The sequence below is a fragment of the Falco rusticolus genome, chromosome 5 (assembly GCF_015220075.1).
Source record: "Falco rusticolus isolate bFalRus1 chromosome 5, bFalRus1.pri, whole genome shotgun sequence".
NCBI classification, from domain to species: Eukaryota; Metazoa; Chordata; class Aves; order Falconiformes; family Falconidae; genus Falco; species Falco rusticolus.
In genome coordinates, this window is record NC_051191.1 from 32,809,984 (window position 1) to 32,827,585 (window position 17,602).

At 40.6% G+C, this 17,602-nt stretch overlaps 1 protein-coding gene across 1 annotated transcript; it reads right to left on the reverse strand.

The window, feature by feature from the left end:
- Positions 1-473: 473 nt before the first annotated feature.
- On the reverse strand, positions 474-6,644 carry LOC119148644 (glioma pathogenesis-related protein 1-like). Its single transcript, XM_037389097.1, has 6 exons — positions 6,365-6,644; positions 3,978-4,223; positions 3,449-3,561; positions 2,569-2,651; positions 1,258-1,284; positions 474-1,172 (listed from the first exon to the last, which is right to left on the reverse strand). The coding sequence occupies exons 1-6, from the start codon at positions 6,536-6,538 to the stop codon at positions 946-948; spliced, it is 870 nt and encodes a 289-aa protein (XP_037244994.1). The 5' UTR covers positions 6,539-6,644; the 3' UTR covers positions 474-945.
- Between the last annotated feature and the right edge of the window lie 10,958 nt (positions 6,645-17,602).

Genomic DNA, 17,602 nt, shown 5'->3' on the forward strand with positions numbered 1-17,602 from the left:
AAACTCAGGCCCTTCCCCACAGTCCCAACTTGGACATTTCTGTGGGAATGCAGTTGGGTTTCTTCCCACTCCAGGTTTTGTTCTAGGAATTTTCATCCTTTGAACACCTGGGTGTAGGTCCTGGTTATCACTTCAGCGCATGCAGTCCTGTGTTGGGGCTGGTGGCAAGGCCACATTCAGGTTGGTGGTCTGGGGTCATGCTGTGAGCCTGCAACAGCCACCCCACAAGCACACATTAAGTCCTGTGAGTCTCGCACCTCCAGCTCTTCATGGGGAGACAGCTTACAGGCGAAAAGGCCCTCTGAGGTAATCACGGATGAGAAGCACTATGTTCACAGCTCCCTTACAGACCTCTTGTTAGAGCAGAGTAACGTGATGGGGTGACCCCTGCCAGCAACCAAGCTCCCACACAGCCGCTGCCCACTCACTCCCCCTTCCCCAGCAGGATGGGGGAGAAAACAGAAAGAAAAAAATAGTAAAGGACACGCTTTACTCCTTCTGTTCATAAAAAGTAATACATATAGTTGAATCTCCATTATCTGGGGAAAACAATGTCTGGTATAATTAAAGGTTAATGAAGATGAGCTATTGCTTCTTTTGGATACAGAGTGCTGCTTCAGACATGTCTTTGTGGTGCCCCAGGATTCCAGGATGCTTGCTAGCATATATAGTAATATATAGTCTGCATAGTCCCTCTAGCAATCTACCCCAAGCCAGAGCTACGAGCCTCACACAGACATAGAAATGTGTTGCAGCTACTGCCAATAAATTATACTTACTTTGTGCACAGCCACTTATACCTTGCCTTGAGTGAGGAAGAAGCTTTTTCTATGCTGGATAAACATTATGAGGATAATGGAGAGCTGGCCAAGTGGTTTTTTAAATGTGTGCAACTCTCTGAGAGTAATACAGCAGTAGGATCACCATCAGTACCTTAACTGATTATTATGCATAAAAAAATGCGTGAGGAAACCGCTCTTGTAATAAAAGAACAGCACCAACACTCAGTACCAAGAACAGTGGCCTTAAAATTGCAACACTAAGACAGTATTGGTCACACCAGGGACGCGGGTGCTCAGCAGGTGGGATGTATGACGGCGTGGAAGGCCTGGGGGGATGGGGCCGCGGTGGCTGGGGCTGTGTATCCCAGTCTGGATGCCAGTAGGCATAATCTAAAAAACAGTGAGAAAACAGGTGTTGATCCATCAGACTTTGCCACATCTAGAAGAAAGCGATTAAGAACAATTTGATACATACTTATCAGCTTCTCACGTTCTGTATTTTCTGTAAAGAGATCAGAAGAGGAAATAAATGTCAGTATTATTCAGTGGTGATTCTTAATGTAAAGAAGCAAGCTGTTGCTCATGCCTGGCTGATTGCACCGATGATGCCAGTCAGTGCCTAAAACATCCTGCAAGGGGGAAGCAGGCCAGCAAGAGTACATTCCCAACTGGTGCGGGGCTCATAGTTTTTATGGAATCGAAAGAAGCAGAAAGGAAACAGATGTATTAGGAAGAATTTGTGTCATGGGGAGGAGGGAATAGCACATAAAAAAACATGGATTTTTTTTTTAAATTGATACACAAACCAAATTTAAGTAGTTTCAGACAGACAAACATAGCTACTACATTTATCAAAGTAGTACACCTTTACTAAGAGCTTTGATGCATTTACAGGATTGCCTATGTGCATTCTATTAGAACTGCTGATTTGCCCTATAGGAGGATATGGTAAAACAAGTTGTATGATCTAGCACTTGATTTTTAAAAACTCTCTTCCTCCTCTCCCTCCCCCTAGTCTTTGAGATGTTTCTAGTTTTTCTGTGATGCATCTGTCTGAGACTTCAAGATGAGTCAGCCAGGATATCACAGAAGAAAATGAGACTACCAAATGCTCAATTATTTCTACAGCTGAAGCTATCTAGAGCCTGGCTAGTACAGACTATCTCCATTAAATCTCTGTATAAAATTAGTATTTTATCTAAGACATTGCTTCATGTCCTTTAATTTCTGTTTATTTACAACACTATTTCTGACTAATTTGGAACTAGGTGTAAAGACAAAGGTCCACAGATGCAAACTGCTTTGGAAAAACAAGCTCCCACTGCTGTAGTTCAGAAAATTGTGTAAGTTAGAAATAAATGTGCTTTTCAGTATAGTCTTATTGGTTCAGAACTATAGTTGTCTGGAAAATGTGATAGGACATACTAAACAAGCAAGAAAGCAGCAGTTAAGTATACTGTTTCTATAGGAAAGAAGAACCAGACAGGAAATACTTGTTGGGGCTAAGGTTTTAGATTTGACTTCCTGATCAGATAACGGGCAGAAAGGAGGCTGACTGATACTTCATCAGAAACTCTGGCTTCTACCTCCAAGAGCCTTCAACAGCAAAGTATTTCAATTAATTCCTCCTTGTACTATTCTTACCAGGGTTTGATACTGTTGCTATGTGGTGGGCTATAGACCCTCTGTGTACTTAGTACAAACTGACTCATTGCGGTATTTCCACTGATAATTATGCCACTTCTATTTCTATGCAATTTTCTTAGTTGATCACTTTGGTTCTTACCACAGAGCTTGTCTACACACTTCTCATTACTGCATCCATTGCATGGTCTTCCTGCTTTGTATGGTTTTCTTGGGTAATTCCCTCTGAAGAGCAGAAGAACAGTATTTTTTTAGCTCAGGCATTTGAAAAACACCTTAAATACTTTACGGTTTCATCAGACTCTTAAATAATTTATCATGAAAAGATATTATGGGGGGGAGGGAATCCCTTTATCAAAAAAACCTGATCATTGCAATTGTTTGAAATTCCTTTTAGATCAGATCAAAGCTCTCACTGACATGGGGAGCAACTACCTGGTGACCCTCAACACTTGAAATTAATGAGATCTCTCAAGCAATACTGTATTATTTGGTGTAAGTATATGAGAATCTGCCTCTAGTCCCTCATTACCCATCTGTATTTTAAAAAACAAACCTATAAAAGGCAAGTCCAGAAATTGCAAGGTATGAGATAAACTAGAGGACTATGCTCCCTTTGATTCTTCAATAAAACTGTCTTGTTTGAAGTTCAGGTGGGGCCATAGAAAGATGTAGTCTTTCTCATGTGGAAAGCTTGCACCTTTCCTAGTTTTCCTACAGAGACTAAAGTCAAAACAGATTTTATTCCACCATCTTGGTTATGGCGAGTGCTCGCAGCTATGATCAGCTCACCCGCTTTTTTAGAGAGGGATTTTCTGCAGCTCTGGCTATGTCCAGCAGCTTCTGCTCTCAATGGCTGGGGGAAGTTTCCCATTTGTGACCATGACCAGTGACATGTGGACACAACTTCTTCTGAAATTTGCTACAACTGCTCCCATCATTGTTGGCACCTGATACCATGTCAGTCATAGGATATTTGAAAAATAAATAAACCCCCCCCACAAATGCCATAGTTAACTTACGCTGGCCCATAGTCACAAACAAAATGTGCTGCTCTGAAGAGCCCTGGAAAATTTTCAACTCTATTGCAGAAGTGAACTGCGCAGCCAACTTTGTAACTCTCTGCCCAAACGACCTGAAGGGCAAAGGGAAATATGTAATGCACCTGTTCAAAGCCTGACAAAGCAACAGCATCAAGGGAGGAAGGAGAAGGGAAGGTTCTTGTGGAAGCTTGAAACAGCTGACAAAGGAGCAACAGTGACAACCCAAAGGGCAGCTGAGACAAATGCTGACTGATAGATGGATTTGCATCTATTACCTGACTCCCCTGGAAGCTTGAAATTGTCAGGGGATAATCTCTTTCTACCATTACTGGAAATAGAACTCAGACATCCCTGGAGCTTGGAATATTTATTTCCAATCTCATGCAGCAATGAACTGGGGGTGAAAACCCCTGCTGTAATTGCTGTCCCAAAGCAGTCTGTTTCAAGCCCGTACTTGGATTTTCTGCGAAATGATTACATTATAAACTGCTGGGCACGTAAGACTCACCTGGGTGTAGTGACCACACATGCCAGTACAGCTATTGGTGTTGAAATCATAGCTGCTGACTTCGTTAAACCAGTCACGGAGAGCTGTATCGACAGAGAAGATGGTGGCTGTGCCAGTCCAGATGTTTTCTCCAACAGGAGTAAAGGTGGGATGCATCTTCCCTGGAATTTTAAGGTAGGTATTGTGCTTAAACTTGCACTTCTTCGCCCACGCTTTGGCAGTCTTAGCTAAAGCAGCATCCCAGGACTGTAGACAAAGGAAAAAACCATAAAATAACCCGCACTGCAGTGACTTCACTGCATTCAAACATTTTAAAACAGAAACTTGTAAGGATTCTTTACGCCTCTGTTTTCCATCCCTGCATTCAGTTTCTTTCTCTGACTTGACATTTCTAGTCCCATAGCAATTTTTTTTTCCGCTTCCTCCCTTAGGTATTGCTGGACAAGTAGTATCTATCCACTGTCCTGTGGTATCTGACTTGTTAAAATACAGCTGGATGGCAGTCTTTATGCTGCTACACCTGAGAGGAGGAAACTAGGTGAAACCCCCAGATGTGGAGGGGCTTGAGGGACTTTGTGCCTAGGAGCTGTCGGCTTTCCAGGGATTTGCACTTTGCAATTATCACTAGGTCAGATAGGAATTCTGTTCTGCTGCCCAGGACAGAAAGGAGAAGTCACAGCTGCTCCTTTCCCCAGCACCTTCTGCCTCTTTGTTCTTCTTCCTCCTCAGCATGTGGCCAAAGCAAATAAAAGGCTCACTCATCTCTGCAATCCTGGGTGAAACCAGTCTGGGAGACTTGCAGAAAGATTTTATGCCACTGAATGACCAGGCAATAAAATGGCAGCTAAAATTCAGTACAGGGAGATGTTAAGGCATGTAAGAAAAAAACAAACCAACCAACCAGTTTTGGCTTTGTGTTCATGATGACAGGTTTGGAGATGGCTATTACCAATCATAAATCAATGTTTAGTCATAGTCTAAAAAGCAAGTAAAGTGTGAGAAATTCCTTGAGATGGAATAGAGAATAAAACCAGATATAGAATTACACAGCCGTAGAAGTCCTGTTAAATGCTGTGTGCAACACAGCACCCCACCTTAAGAAGAGGACACTAGAACTGGAAAGGACAGAGAGAACATGGAGGAGGATGGCCATTGCTTTCATAAAGCAACAGTGCTCTGCAGCTTTGATCAGAGACAGCTGGACATCTTGTGTGAAGTAGATAAATAAGCAATAATTATGTGCTCCTTCCAATACAAAGACCAGAGACTACCAAACTAAGCTAGGAATTCACAGGTCCAAATCAAATGCAAGGAGATACCTTCACACAGCTTGTGGTTAGGCTATGGAGCTCTTTGCTACACGATGCTAGGGACAATAAAAACTTGCATGAGCAAAAGGGTGAAAAAAAAATCATGCAAGAAAAATCCATCAAGAGCTTTTAAATACAGTACAACCACTTTGATTCAAGAGGTCTCTATATATTTGTCCTGCTGTTATTCCAGGCTCACTAAACCTTTGCTCTGAGCAGCTAAGTTTGCTCTTGTTCACTAGCATTTTAGATTAAACATTGTTTTATAAAATGGCAAGAAATTAAAATAATGAATACTCTGAATTTTACTCTTTTACTATGAACTTGCATTCATAGAAATGATTCCTATTGTGTATGCAGCTATGCATTTCACTTCCTTTCAAGCTATGCAGCACTGCTGAACAGCTCAGAGTAATGACTCTAACTGACTGGAGTTACCTCCCCCAGCTATCTATCTACCTTTCTCCTTATTTTTCCACTGAACAAGCTGAGACCTATCCATAGCCTGTTCTTATATCCATTGTATTTATAGGAAGATCTGCAGATACTAGTATCCCTACTTGTCAAACCCTGCTACAGCAAATGAAAACTAGGTATCTAAATGGATGTCCTGACAAATCCCTTTCTTCCACGCATGTTCTAGGCTGTAAGAAACAAGAGGAGATGATAGATTTTCCAAGAAATCCTGTTGTGCAAATTGCCTACTCAGGAACTTTTTGGTATCAGACAGCATCCCTGTATGAAACCTGGAGTAACAAAACAGATCCCTATCTCTCTTAGAAAGAGGTAAATGAAATACTGAGAACTGAACACTAATTTTTGCAATACAGCCCTTTGCTCTGGCTGAAGTTTAGGTAGTAATCTGTACCTAAACAAGGAATTCCCTTCAAATTATTAAAATTCAACAATACTGTGAAAATTAAAGCCTTTTCTGTTTCCTAAAAGGAGCTAACATATGTAGTATAGAAATCGCTGACAGAAAGGGAAAGAAAAGCACAAGCAAATGAAGAATTAGATGGGCTAAATCAGCACCACAATCTATATTAATTTTCAAACAGATCAGAAACATTCCCTTACCATACGCAACATATTGCTGGCTGGTGGATTCACTTTCGATCGAAATGTGTTGTGAGCTCTCACACAGTCTTCAATGAACTTTGCATCTTCTATGTCAGGCAATGGATATTGCGGATGGCAGCAAGCAAAGAGATCCAGTAGCAACAACGCAGCAAAGAACAAGGTGATTTTCATAATTCTTCAGTGCTTTCAGTATTTTTTTAGAAGTTTTTAAAAGAAAAATCTCTTAGGTGAGGAAAATACTGGCAAGCAGTTTTTCTGAGGTTGTTTTCTGGGTGTGGAAGCATTCGAAAGTGTCAAAGTAAGAGGAAGTGAAATTGCTTCATCAGGTACAGCTTTATCTGACATCATAGCTGGCTGCCAAAGGGTAAACGGTGAAACAGGCATCTGCCATGCATATTAGCAAGGAGCAACACTCCAGGTGTACTTCTGTCTTTTCTTTGAGTGTGCTCCATTCTGGTTGACTGCCAAACCGTTTCGTGATTGTAGGTCTTATCTGAAGAGATGCTGCAGAACAGCTTTCCCAAAACCTCCATCAACCATAAAAATCATAGCTTTTACAAAATACAAATCTGCTGTTCGGCTAATTTTCCTACAGTATAGCTTAGTCCTACCAGCTCAGTTACAACTGTTTTGCAGGACTTTGCTTCTGTGTCAGAATTACTCAGGAATAAACAGAATTAGGAAAACTATGTCTCAGCAGGAGGAAAAAAGAAAAGTTCCTGAATAGCAGCTTGCTGCAGAACAGACTTTCTGACCTGGTTTGGTATATTACTAAAGTACAATCTGGAAATCCCAGTCTTGAGTATGTGTTGATTGTCTCCTTCCTTAGCCATTTGCCATTACCTTGTAGCCTGAAATCACTGGTGGAATTTCCTGTGCTCCCGGAGAGTGCCTACAGGATTAGCACTTCTGTTGTAACATTCCAAGTCTGGTCGCTTCTTGGGGCAGTAGGATGGGCTGTGTTGGGATTTGTATTGCCTCACCAACTGTTCTATAAAAGGGTTAGATTTTTTTTCAAACCCACACCAAATCGTATACACATGCACGAGCATAAGAACAACCGCATGTTGTAAGAGTTAAAGTTTTGTAACTCAGATTTAGGTAGGTTTACAGAGAAAATATGTTGGCGATTGTAAACAACGTTCATGTGTCTGATTCCCTGTTGTTTTGCAGGTCAGGCCTTATCCTGCTGAACACTTGTGGAAATCATTATTCTGGTTGTGCTTTCTGTGTTTGCATGGTGCTTTTCCTTCTTAAATAATACCCTTGATTTACTTCATAGAGTCTTGCAACAATCCGTACACATAATTCAGACAGGCTGAAGGAGCCGTGGCCCTCCAGCACTAACTTAGCTATGCCTATCTAGGCTATTAACAGGAGTTGTGTAATTAAATACTTCTCTGTGTGCATGTGTTTATGGATGTCCACGCAGTACTAACTCTTCACGCTTTCCTCTTAGCTCTGCCATGTTTTGTTGACCATTTCATGAAAGTAGGGGCAGCTGTAGGAGGAAAAAAAGTGTAAGTGTACCTGTGTCTGTGTGTGCTTCTGGTGTTTTGGATCTTTCAAGGAAGGAAAAAAAGGGAGTCGCTAATTATTCTTGTTGGATAGGCTTAACACAGCCCTTACCAATGAACAGCCCTCAGAGGCACCAGAGACCTGGACAGAGAGGGAACTGAACAAGCATTTTCTTCCTCTTTTCTTTAACAATAGTTTCCTGTGCTTTGAAATGCTCCCAGTTAGATCACATTTTTTTTTTCTCTAATAAATTATTTATTTAAAAAAGACCAAGCCAAAGTGGTCAGTGAGAGAAGTCTAGCTACTTTCTCCTTCTCCATGGGGACAGCAAGCTGGGTGCAGGATGTTTTTGGTCCTGTCATGTCCTTGACAAAAGGCTGCATGAAACACTACTAACCCTCCCAAACTCACACCTCCCTTGGCAAGTAAAGGGGAGTAGGAGGTGAAGCACCCACCCTGACACAACCCCAGGACAAGGTGGTAGCCACACATGCAGCCCAACCATTGGCTTTTAGCTCTAATCGCTCTACCTGTTCCTCTGTCCATGACTGGCTTTGGCTCCATCCGCCCCCAGAACATGTATGCCATGGACATGACCTCACCTACATTTACTAGTCCACCTGCTGACTCTGCCTCCTGGTGTACCACTAACAGTGCCAAGGTCCCTGATCTAGCAGACATAGTTTCTGTTCTCTGTTCTCTTCTGCTGTCATGCTCTATCCCAGAAACTGTGTGTAGGCATTGGCAAGGCTGACAGGGCCTTCAGCTGTGATGGGACATTTTACGATGCACAGGAGGATGGCTTCTTGCTGGCGTTGATGACTGCTGGTCAGGCTGGGATGGTGAAGGAGATCTTGGGAGGGAGGTTTCTTGCTGTGGGTGCCATTAGCTTCTGTTATACCTGAGGACAGAGGTTGGTCTCTTCTGTCAGCTGCTTGCTTCTGGGCTACACAAAGACCCTCCAATTCACCATGTGCCTTCCTGAAGCCCACAAGGTACCATCCAGGTGTCAGTAAACAGTACAGGGGGTATGTGGAGCACCAGGTAATGGAGAGATCCTTAGATCAAAGTATGACAGGTCAGGTCATTACAGTGAATAGGCCCCTGCCCTGCTTCTAAAGTGTACAGAGAAGGCCTGTCCACTGTCCGTCGGCTGGGGTTTAAGCACAACAGAAAGTCACTTTGCCTCTTTTCTAAATCAGGGCCAACTGAGTTCAGTTCACTGCCAGTTGTTCTTTTCCCAGCTGAATATTACCTTGAAACTAGAAAGTAAGTACGCTTTATATTTCTTTTTCTTTTCTAATAATGACCTGCAATCTGTAAGAATCTAAAGCCTTTGGTCAGCTACACTTGATGTAAACCCATGATTAAATTACAACCACATGCAATTTGCACAAAAATTATAATTGCGCTAAAACTGCACTATTAATTTAGCAATGCAGTGATCTTCCAGCTATACATGCACGCAGCTGAAATTCTGTGCTTGGAAACTGAACTGAGATCTTTATGAAGAAGGAAATTCTGAGGTATCCAGGATAGTCCAGGTTGTAAAATTCGTTCCCGCAGAGATGACTCTGGCTCCATCTAGTGATTCTACCTACAAATAAAGCACAAGTCCAGCCTGCCCTCAAACATCTGCAGATGATGTTTTCACAAAATGAGAGTTATAATCCTTTGCCAGCTTTAATCAGTGGACCTTGCGAATCAGATGAAAATTAAGCTTTGGGATTTGGATATCACATTATGTTTGTCTGGACAATACAAGCATTGCCTGTCCCTGCATAGATCTCAAGTGAAATTTAGCACAATGAGCTGGGTATGGGCAGAAAGCTGTACAGCCCAATGATTTTGAAAAAATCCCCATGTTTGCATCGCTCTTGCTCACTTCTCACCTGCTTACAGTTTAAAAAGGCTGAAAAAGTAAGACCTCAGATTCTTAGTTTTTCCCTAATGTACAATTCAGTCAGTGGCTAAAGGCTGATGGATTACAGACTATTACAGATATCCAAGATGCCTGGTAATCTGTGAAATCGCATTCAGTTTTGTCCTCAAATCGTCAGCTTCCCCACAATATGTTGTTATTTGTGTTGGGGAATCTGTTTGTCCTTGACTTACTGGGTTCAGCTGAACAAACAGGAGTGGATCTGCTGGGTTTTCTTGTTCTGTCCGCAGGGTTAGGCAGCTGCACGATCACTTGGCCTTCCAGACCTGTGAATAAACTAATATTCTGCCATACATTGCTACTTCTATTATGCAATCTCACCTCAGGGCAAAAAACAGATTAAATGAAAGGATGGTGGTGGTACTGCATTTCCACAACTATTATTTTGTAATAAACTATTTTGTACTTATTAAAAGCTAAAAAATCTCATAATTATTTTCTAATAATGAAGTTGTAAACAGCCTCACAATTAACAGGAGAGGTCATCAGGATGTATTTGGACTGCCAGTAGTTTTACTGCAGTTTTGGTTAGGAGAACTTGTACAGTGCTGCTTTAGTACAACTGTGCCCCTTAGCCTAATGGAGCAAAACCACACTGCGCTGCTTGCTGCGTTCTCTCAGCAAAGTACCTGGACGTCATGCAGACCAAAGCACAAGAGGTTGTTGGTGGATGTTCTTGCCCCTGCGGTGCCCACCTCCTGTGTCAGGATGGCCCTTTATCACACCTACTTTGCCATCAAGGACAGTCTGTTTCATTCCTTTCCCTCAGCCAAAGGATAAAGGGAAGTGTAAAGCACTCACCCTCACCAGAGGCTGGCTCCTCCTTTTGGTGATAGCTTTGCTGAAGGCTGTGAGACAGACAGTCTTAATGTTGTGATATAATGATCACTCAACAGTGATAATGCTGTGGAAGAGGGCAATCTCTTGAACCATATAAATACCTGAAGGGAGGGTGTAAAGCAGACGAGTCAGGCTCTTCTCAGTGGTGTCCAGTGACAGGACAAGAGGCAACGGGCACAAACTGGAACACAGGAGGTTCCCTCTGAACGTCAGGTAACTTTTTTTACTGCAAGGGTAAGAAAGCACTGGCACAGGTTGCCCTGTGGACTCCTGTGGAGTCTCCACCTCTGGAGATACTCAGAGGCTGCCTGGACATGGTCCTGCACAACCGTGTCTAAGTGGCCCTGCTTGAGCAGGGGTGTTAGACCAGATGACCTCCACAGGTCCCTTCCAGCTTCAACCATTCTGTGATTCCTTGATGGAGCCAAAGCTTCAGCAGGTTGTGTAGGACAAAGGATTTAGCACGGTAACAACACAGACACGGGAAGCTTGTTACAGAGTACAAGTACACGCCTAGCTGGACAGGATCTTCAGTTATCTTCCTTGCCCTTCATACATGATTTAAATTCCTTGATCTTAAATTACTGTAATTTGTCACATTTGTTTCTTTATTTTTAAATTCAAGGTGTTTGTAAAATGAAAAGGCTTTTTTCTGCTGTCCATCCTAAGCCTCTTTTCACAGGATAACACCAGAAATAGCTGGTGCATGGAAGCAGTACGAAAGTGTGAAAGTTCAAGAACTGCTAAAATACTATTGAAATATTACAGAATAATACTCAGGAGTCTCCCGAGAGAAGACACAGCAAGCCATTACAGTCCACATCCATGCAGTTTCTAAAAAGGGCATCTTGGAATTAACTACAAGGACAATTATTCTCAGGGATAGGAATTACTGTGTTAACTATGAATTTCTTCTGGGCTATGTCACAGCTACAAGTAGGAAAATTTGTTTTAATAACTGAATGTAAATGGGGAGGTTTTTTTTTTAAAAACGCAGCATCCTAAAACTATGCAATATTAACACTTTAAAATTTGAAAGAGCTTTATTGTAGTACAAGTTTTGTATTTCAGGTATAAGGAAACTTTTTTTTTTCCTTAAAGACATCTGAAATTTAGCCCCAGACTAAGCCTTTCAACCCTAACACAGCATCTAAATAATGAATTTATCTTCAGAGATGGTGAATATCAGCAACTTCCAGGTAAACCAACGGGAACAGCTGCTACTCAGGGACTTTCATACTGCACATTTTTCTGTGTAGGAGCCACCTGTTTATGAGTTTAGGAATCTAATATTAGGCTTCTAGATTTGAAAATGTAATCCAAGTTTTAAATAACAGAGGTTCTATTTGAAAAGTCTGTTCTATATTTTTAGTAAGATTTTAGTAATTTTACAATACAAACCTTACAGAAGAAATAGCATGCCTCACTTAAAATTAATCAACAATAAAAGTCTAGTTTATTTTCTTTGAGACTATTCCTAAAGTTGAATTCATAGAAACTTCCTTTAAGCTCAGTTTGAGTTCCAAACTTTAAGAAAATCACAGAATTTTACTTTGTGGGGTTTTTATTTGTTGATTTTACAATAACGGTGAAACATCATCTAATAATAATGAACTTTTCTACAATCATACTGGCATTCACTAGACAAGACCAAGATACAACAAGGAAAAAATCTGGTGAGAAAAATAGTTTCAGGTTCTTGTATAAACTTTATCTGTCTTTTGGAGAAAGTGAAATTAAAGCATACTAATGAAAGGCTTCACTTCTCAAATATAGACGAGTAAAATCTGTGTTGATTAAATGGACTTGAGCAAGTTTCAAGATAATATAAAGAAAAATCATTATTAAAACTTCAGAACAGGAAATATGCTATGCATAAGTAACAGTACAATTTAAAACAAGGAATAATCACCAGGTTTAGAGTTAGTAACAAAATAATAAATCTAAAGCATCACACTGAATGAGGAGCAATAGATGTCCTGCCTCATAAATACCAAGCTGTACTAACTTCATAAACATCAAGACTTCTAAAACACCATCTTTCTATAGTATTCTTACTTTATATATCTTATTCAGAATATTCTGTGACTCTAGGAACCAAGACTGAGTACATAATATGATGCTAGCTTTCTCTCAGCATCTGAATTAAGCAATTGTGATTCCAAATATTGGTTTAGTATGAATTGTAACAGTTGTTTAATTGAAACATACTTTTCTCCTTGAATTCCAGGAATATGAGTATGTCACAATTTTGGGAAATTTTTTATTTAAAAATAAGGCTCCAAACCTTACCAGGTACCATCTTTAGCTTAATATTTTCCCAATACAGGAAATTTCATTTTTTTGGGCATGTTAGCTCTCTCTAAGGTGCATAAAATAATATCAACAAAATTATTGTCAAATTAAGTTGTCTTTAAAGTCATGTTGGTATGACTTTTTTGCTTAACTCATTGGCTAGTGTCTTCAGAAGGTAGTAGGCATTTGAAACGCAGTTAGGTGGACATACCCATGCTTGTAAAGCATTTTTTGATAAAATAGCTACCAAAGCAAGAAACATCAGCAATGCTTTCAAAACTATGAGGGTGATACAAGCCTCATCACATACAATGCTGAACTCCCAAGGGGGGTGGTGTTTCACTCCACAAAACACAAATGTCTAAGTATGCAGTCTTAGTAAAGACACTGGGATCCTTCCATGCTTAAGTATCTCATCCAAGTGGTGCCGAAGTGTTTAAGTATAAACATCAGACTGCAGTACTTACCACTGCACATTTTCAGAAAGGCTCCTTATACGTATAACTGCTGAAAACGATAACGCAGATACCATCACCCTGGCTGCCTATATTACACTACCAGGTAATGGAAACACAGTACCCAGTCTGTGCTGCATCCATTCAGAAGATGAAGCAATGCTGTGTTTCACAGCCTAATCCTGGGCATCCAGGGGCAGATTTAGTTCTTTAAAGGACTGTGGGCTATTCGGTTGGTTTGTAACTCTACCCACACCCATAGTGGGCACTCCTCGTAATTTGCACCAAAACCTGTGATAATTTTTTCAGGATTCTAAGTCCATATTTACCTTATACACCCTATATCATTTATATTTATAAAAAAATAAGTACCCACCAGGCATACAGATGTAAGGGTTGGGGGTTGGTATAATGCTGTTGTACAAGACAGAGGGAGAAGAACACCCCAAAAGATTACCTGCAACTTACTTGCTACTATTCTGCTTTGAAGCATCTTTTATATACTTTGCCCACAGGTAGACTGTTGGCCTGAATTTTATCCCAGCAGCATATACGGTGGCATATTGCAACCACATGCCCTGACATGCAGTTAGATATATGTAGAATGGGGATCTTCTGATCCCAAGAATCGAACATAGGTTTTGAACTTACGAGAGAAAAGCAGGGAAGAGAATTGGTTTTTTACATAAATATATATATATATAAAAATAAGTATCTCAAAAAAAAAAAGTTACAGGGCAAGTAATACATCTTTTGGGTGATTGACCATATATACATGCACAGCATGGGCGATTCCAAACCATAGCCCATATGGTTATCTTAAAAAAGGTCTCAGAATCCAGAATAAGAAAGACTGAAGGACCAAGTATTGTTTCTAGAAGCTCTGGCAAGAACCTAATGCCTCATAAGGGTGTGAAAGCAGACCCACTTGGTGACTGTGCATGTTTCAATTGCAGAAATGCAATACAAGGAAGCTACAGATGTTGCCTGAGCTGCAATTCAGCAAGTCTTTCTTGGTATCAAAGGCTACCACTATAAGTGATAATTACACTATTACTTCACACAGTTCATAATCCATTGTGAAATCCTCTTTGAGAAAACTGATAGAACTCTCAGCCACAGATCCAGAGATGAAAGGCCTTGCCTTTTTCTCCAAGAAGCCCTATCTTGTCATTACATATAAGTAAATGTACTTATCTGTCAATCTACAGATTGCTTAACACCTAGCTTGTAGAGTGCTGCCTCATTAAGAAGGTGTAAGGAATGGGAAGAAAGGCACAAATTTACTTCTGGATAGAGAAAAAAGTCACAAGGAACACCAGGTGGCTTCTGAAGACTATGCTACTTAAATGAGATAAAATATATGGGAGACTATCGTTTCAGCTTTAGTTTCACTTGTCTTGCTGGTTTAGGCCACAGAAACTAGTCTGTCTCCATGAAAGGTGACAGTATTGTGTTTTATGTTTTGCTCTTTAAGAGTAACCATTTAATTTCATCATTACTACTGTTCCATTTGCTTCTAACAGCTAGTAAGCACTGAGCTGACATTTTCCATAGTTGTACAGGTGACCACCTTTCCCCCTACATGTGCCACTTCATATTTACTTGCAGTGATTTTCATTTACCACTTCATTGACTAGCCACTGAGATCCTCTAACATTGCAACTCCCACAGCTGCTTCAGGAGAAAGTGAGTCCTAAAACCGGCAGATACAGCCACCTATCAGCGACTGGATGTCACTTATCTTCCTAGAGAGGTGGCGGAGACCTGAAAGGTCATATTCATGGAAAGGTGCATTAATAAAAATGTAATCAGACATTATTGTATTCCCAGAAGCATAGAAGTATCACAGATTATAGTTTTTTCTTACAACAGGAGAACTGACAGGCACACGGAGGCAGTTTTTCCACATCTGTTAAAAGTTGTGGTACATCTCTTGTTCTGAGGATGCCATGATCTGCTGAACAGGAAAATACGGATATCCTGTCCCTGTCAATATCCAGGACCTCAATTACTTTTCTGGTGAGAAAAAGTGAAATGACAGAATTTGGAAAGACAGTACTTGACACTCATAAAATACAGGTACTACCTGTGAGACAGACTGATAGGAATATGAAAGAAGGTATCTTCTGTTTAAAGGCAGCTTATTCTTTTTAACAGTGTTGGGATAACCTTAACCACTACAAATCCTAATCTGAAACTGTAAATACAGCTGTTCTTTAAGATCTGAGTGTGTCACCATCAACTCACAACAGAAAACAATTATAAAGTCCTTTGCTCTAAAATAAGGGGAAATCACCAGCTCCAAAACCAGGACAGGTTTCCCCTCTCCTGCTAAAGGAGACTTAACATAAAGGTTCCTAAAAAGCAGTAAAACAGAAGCACAAATAAGAGCGACAGCCTCAACTGAACTGAATAAATCTTCTCAATTACATCTACAGTCCATTTATCTGTGAAGGTATTTGGTATTTCTAACCAATACCAATTTCTACCAATTGTAATATATTCATCCTGGTAATTTTCATATACAATTTCCAAATGTGTGAGAGAAAATTGAGCATGAAGATGAAGACTTTCAGCTGGGATATTTGACTCGCATGCATTAAACTAGCTTCCTTAGAAGTCAATGTGTGATTAATCAATGTCTCCTGTTAAAGACAAGTGAAATGAACAAACCTGAAACAAGAAAATAATTCAAAAAGAGTTTGGAATAGGAAGCAGAGCTGCCACATGGTAGTGTCTAAGAAGGCATTTTTAGGTGTCTCTGTTGAGACTTCCTTCATAGTACAGTGTGGAAATTATGTGATTCTAAAATGACTTGAGCTTCATAAATATGTGAATATTGACAAGTTTCAGAACAAGCAACCCTCAAATGGAGGTCCTCTGGTATGTCTCCATGGGACTGGTGAGTGCAAACTCTAACTGGTACTTAAAAAACACTAGCACTCAACCTGAGAAGCCAGTGATTCACTGGATTTACTGACTCCAGTTCAGATTGATTCCCTGCCTTCACCCAGCAGTGCTGTGAAGACTGCAGAAACTGTCAGATATCAGGAGTTTTTTGACATCATGTAAATGTCACAGCACCCTGCATTCACATAATACGCACATCAATAATTTGATAGTTGTGACTGATACAGTATGTTGTAAAGTAATAAATCACACAGTATGTATCTAATCTTCCCTTCAGGATTCACCAGGTTGTTTACATTTCTTGCCTTTAGCCATGATTATAAAAAATGTCTAGTTTGTACTTTTTGCCTACAGTGCAGCAAATGAAGAGCTAAAATAGAAAAAGAAACTAGGTAAATGAAAACAACTAGGTAAAAGAAAATGACTAGTTGGGAAAGTTCTCTAGGATGGTTGAGAAGTATGTCCAGTAAGCTTTGAGACATCCTATAAGACCCTTTCAAGGGCATTTCTAAGATTCTGCTTGCTACCATTCAAACAGAATACTAAGGACCATCTTGAGGCTCCTCTCAGAGCCAAAGGTTTCTTGGACATAACAGATGAAGAATCACCTCCCAAGAAGAAGGTAGGTAGAAGAGATGGGAAGAACAGCATGACGAACAGTCTGGTAGCAAGGTGTGGCAGCTCACTTTGAGTATGCGAATGATGACAGGACAGGGCACGTTCCAAAGTCCTGTATGCTTCTCTTTAAACCGGGGGAAAGATACTCTGGGCATCTCAGACATGGATGGTCCCAGCAGCAGACTTTCAGAGAAGGTCTATAAAAGGACTACACTTTAAAACTGCTACACTGAACAAAGTAATTTTGGTGAGGTGGTCCGGTGCATCCTCAATTCTGAAAAGAAACTGCTGTCTAGCAAGGGTAACTGAGCACTAAGGATCCAAATCTCAAGAAGGAGTCATGATGGTCAAGGCTGAAAAGGCTGTTGCAGTATCTGGAGTGTGGTGATGACTGGTGGCAAGGTTAAGGTGTGCCTGTTTTTCCAGAGAGTTTAGGAAGGGAAAAGGCTATTAGAAGATGGTCTGCCTGCTCTAACTCCGCTTGTTTCTGTGACAACACAGAGATCAGTGTTCTTGGTATCAAGCTGTGAACAGAAGAGCAATGGCATGTTAGACCTCAATTTAAACAGGTATTCAGCTTAGCTATTGGTTCTCCAGGATGTGCAGAACAGCACAGCAAACCAAAATGGTATGTTGTTACAGATTAGAAAAATC

What these genes read in the sequence shown, in the direction of transcription:
- LOC119148644 (XM_037389097.1), bottom strand. Translation starts at nt 6,538, where the DNA reads ATGAAAATCACCTTGTTCTTTGCTGCGTTGTTGCTACTGGATCTCTTT. An exon ending in TGTGTGGTCACTACACCCAG is followed by an intron (nt 3,562 to 3,977) that starts GTGAGTCTTACG and finishes TTTGCCCTTCAG; the next exon opens with GTCGTTTGGGCAGAGAGTTA. An exon ending in GTTTGTGACTATGGGCCAGC is followed by an intron (nt 2,652 to 3,448) that starts GTAAGTTAACTA and finishes TCTGCTCTTCAG; the next exon opens with AGGGAATTACCCAAGAAAAC.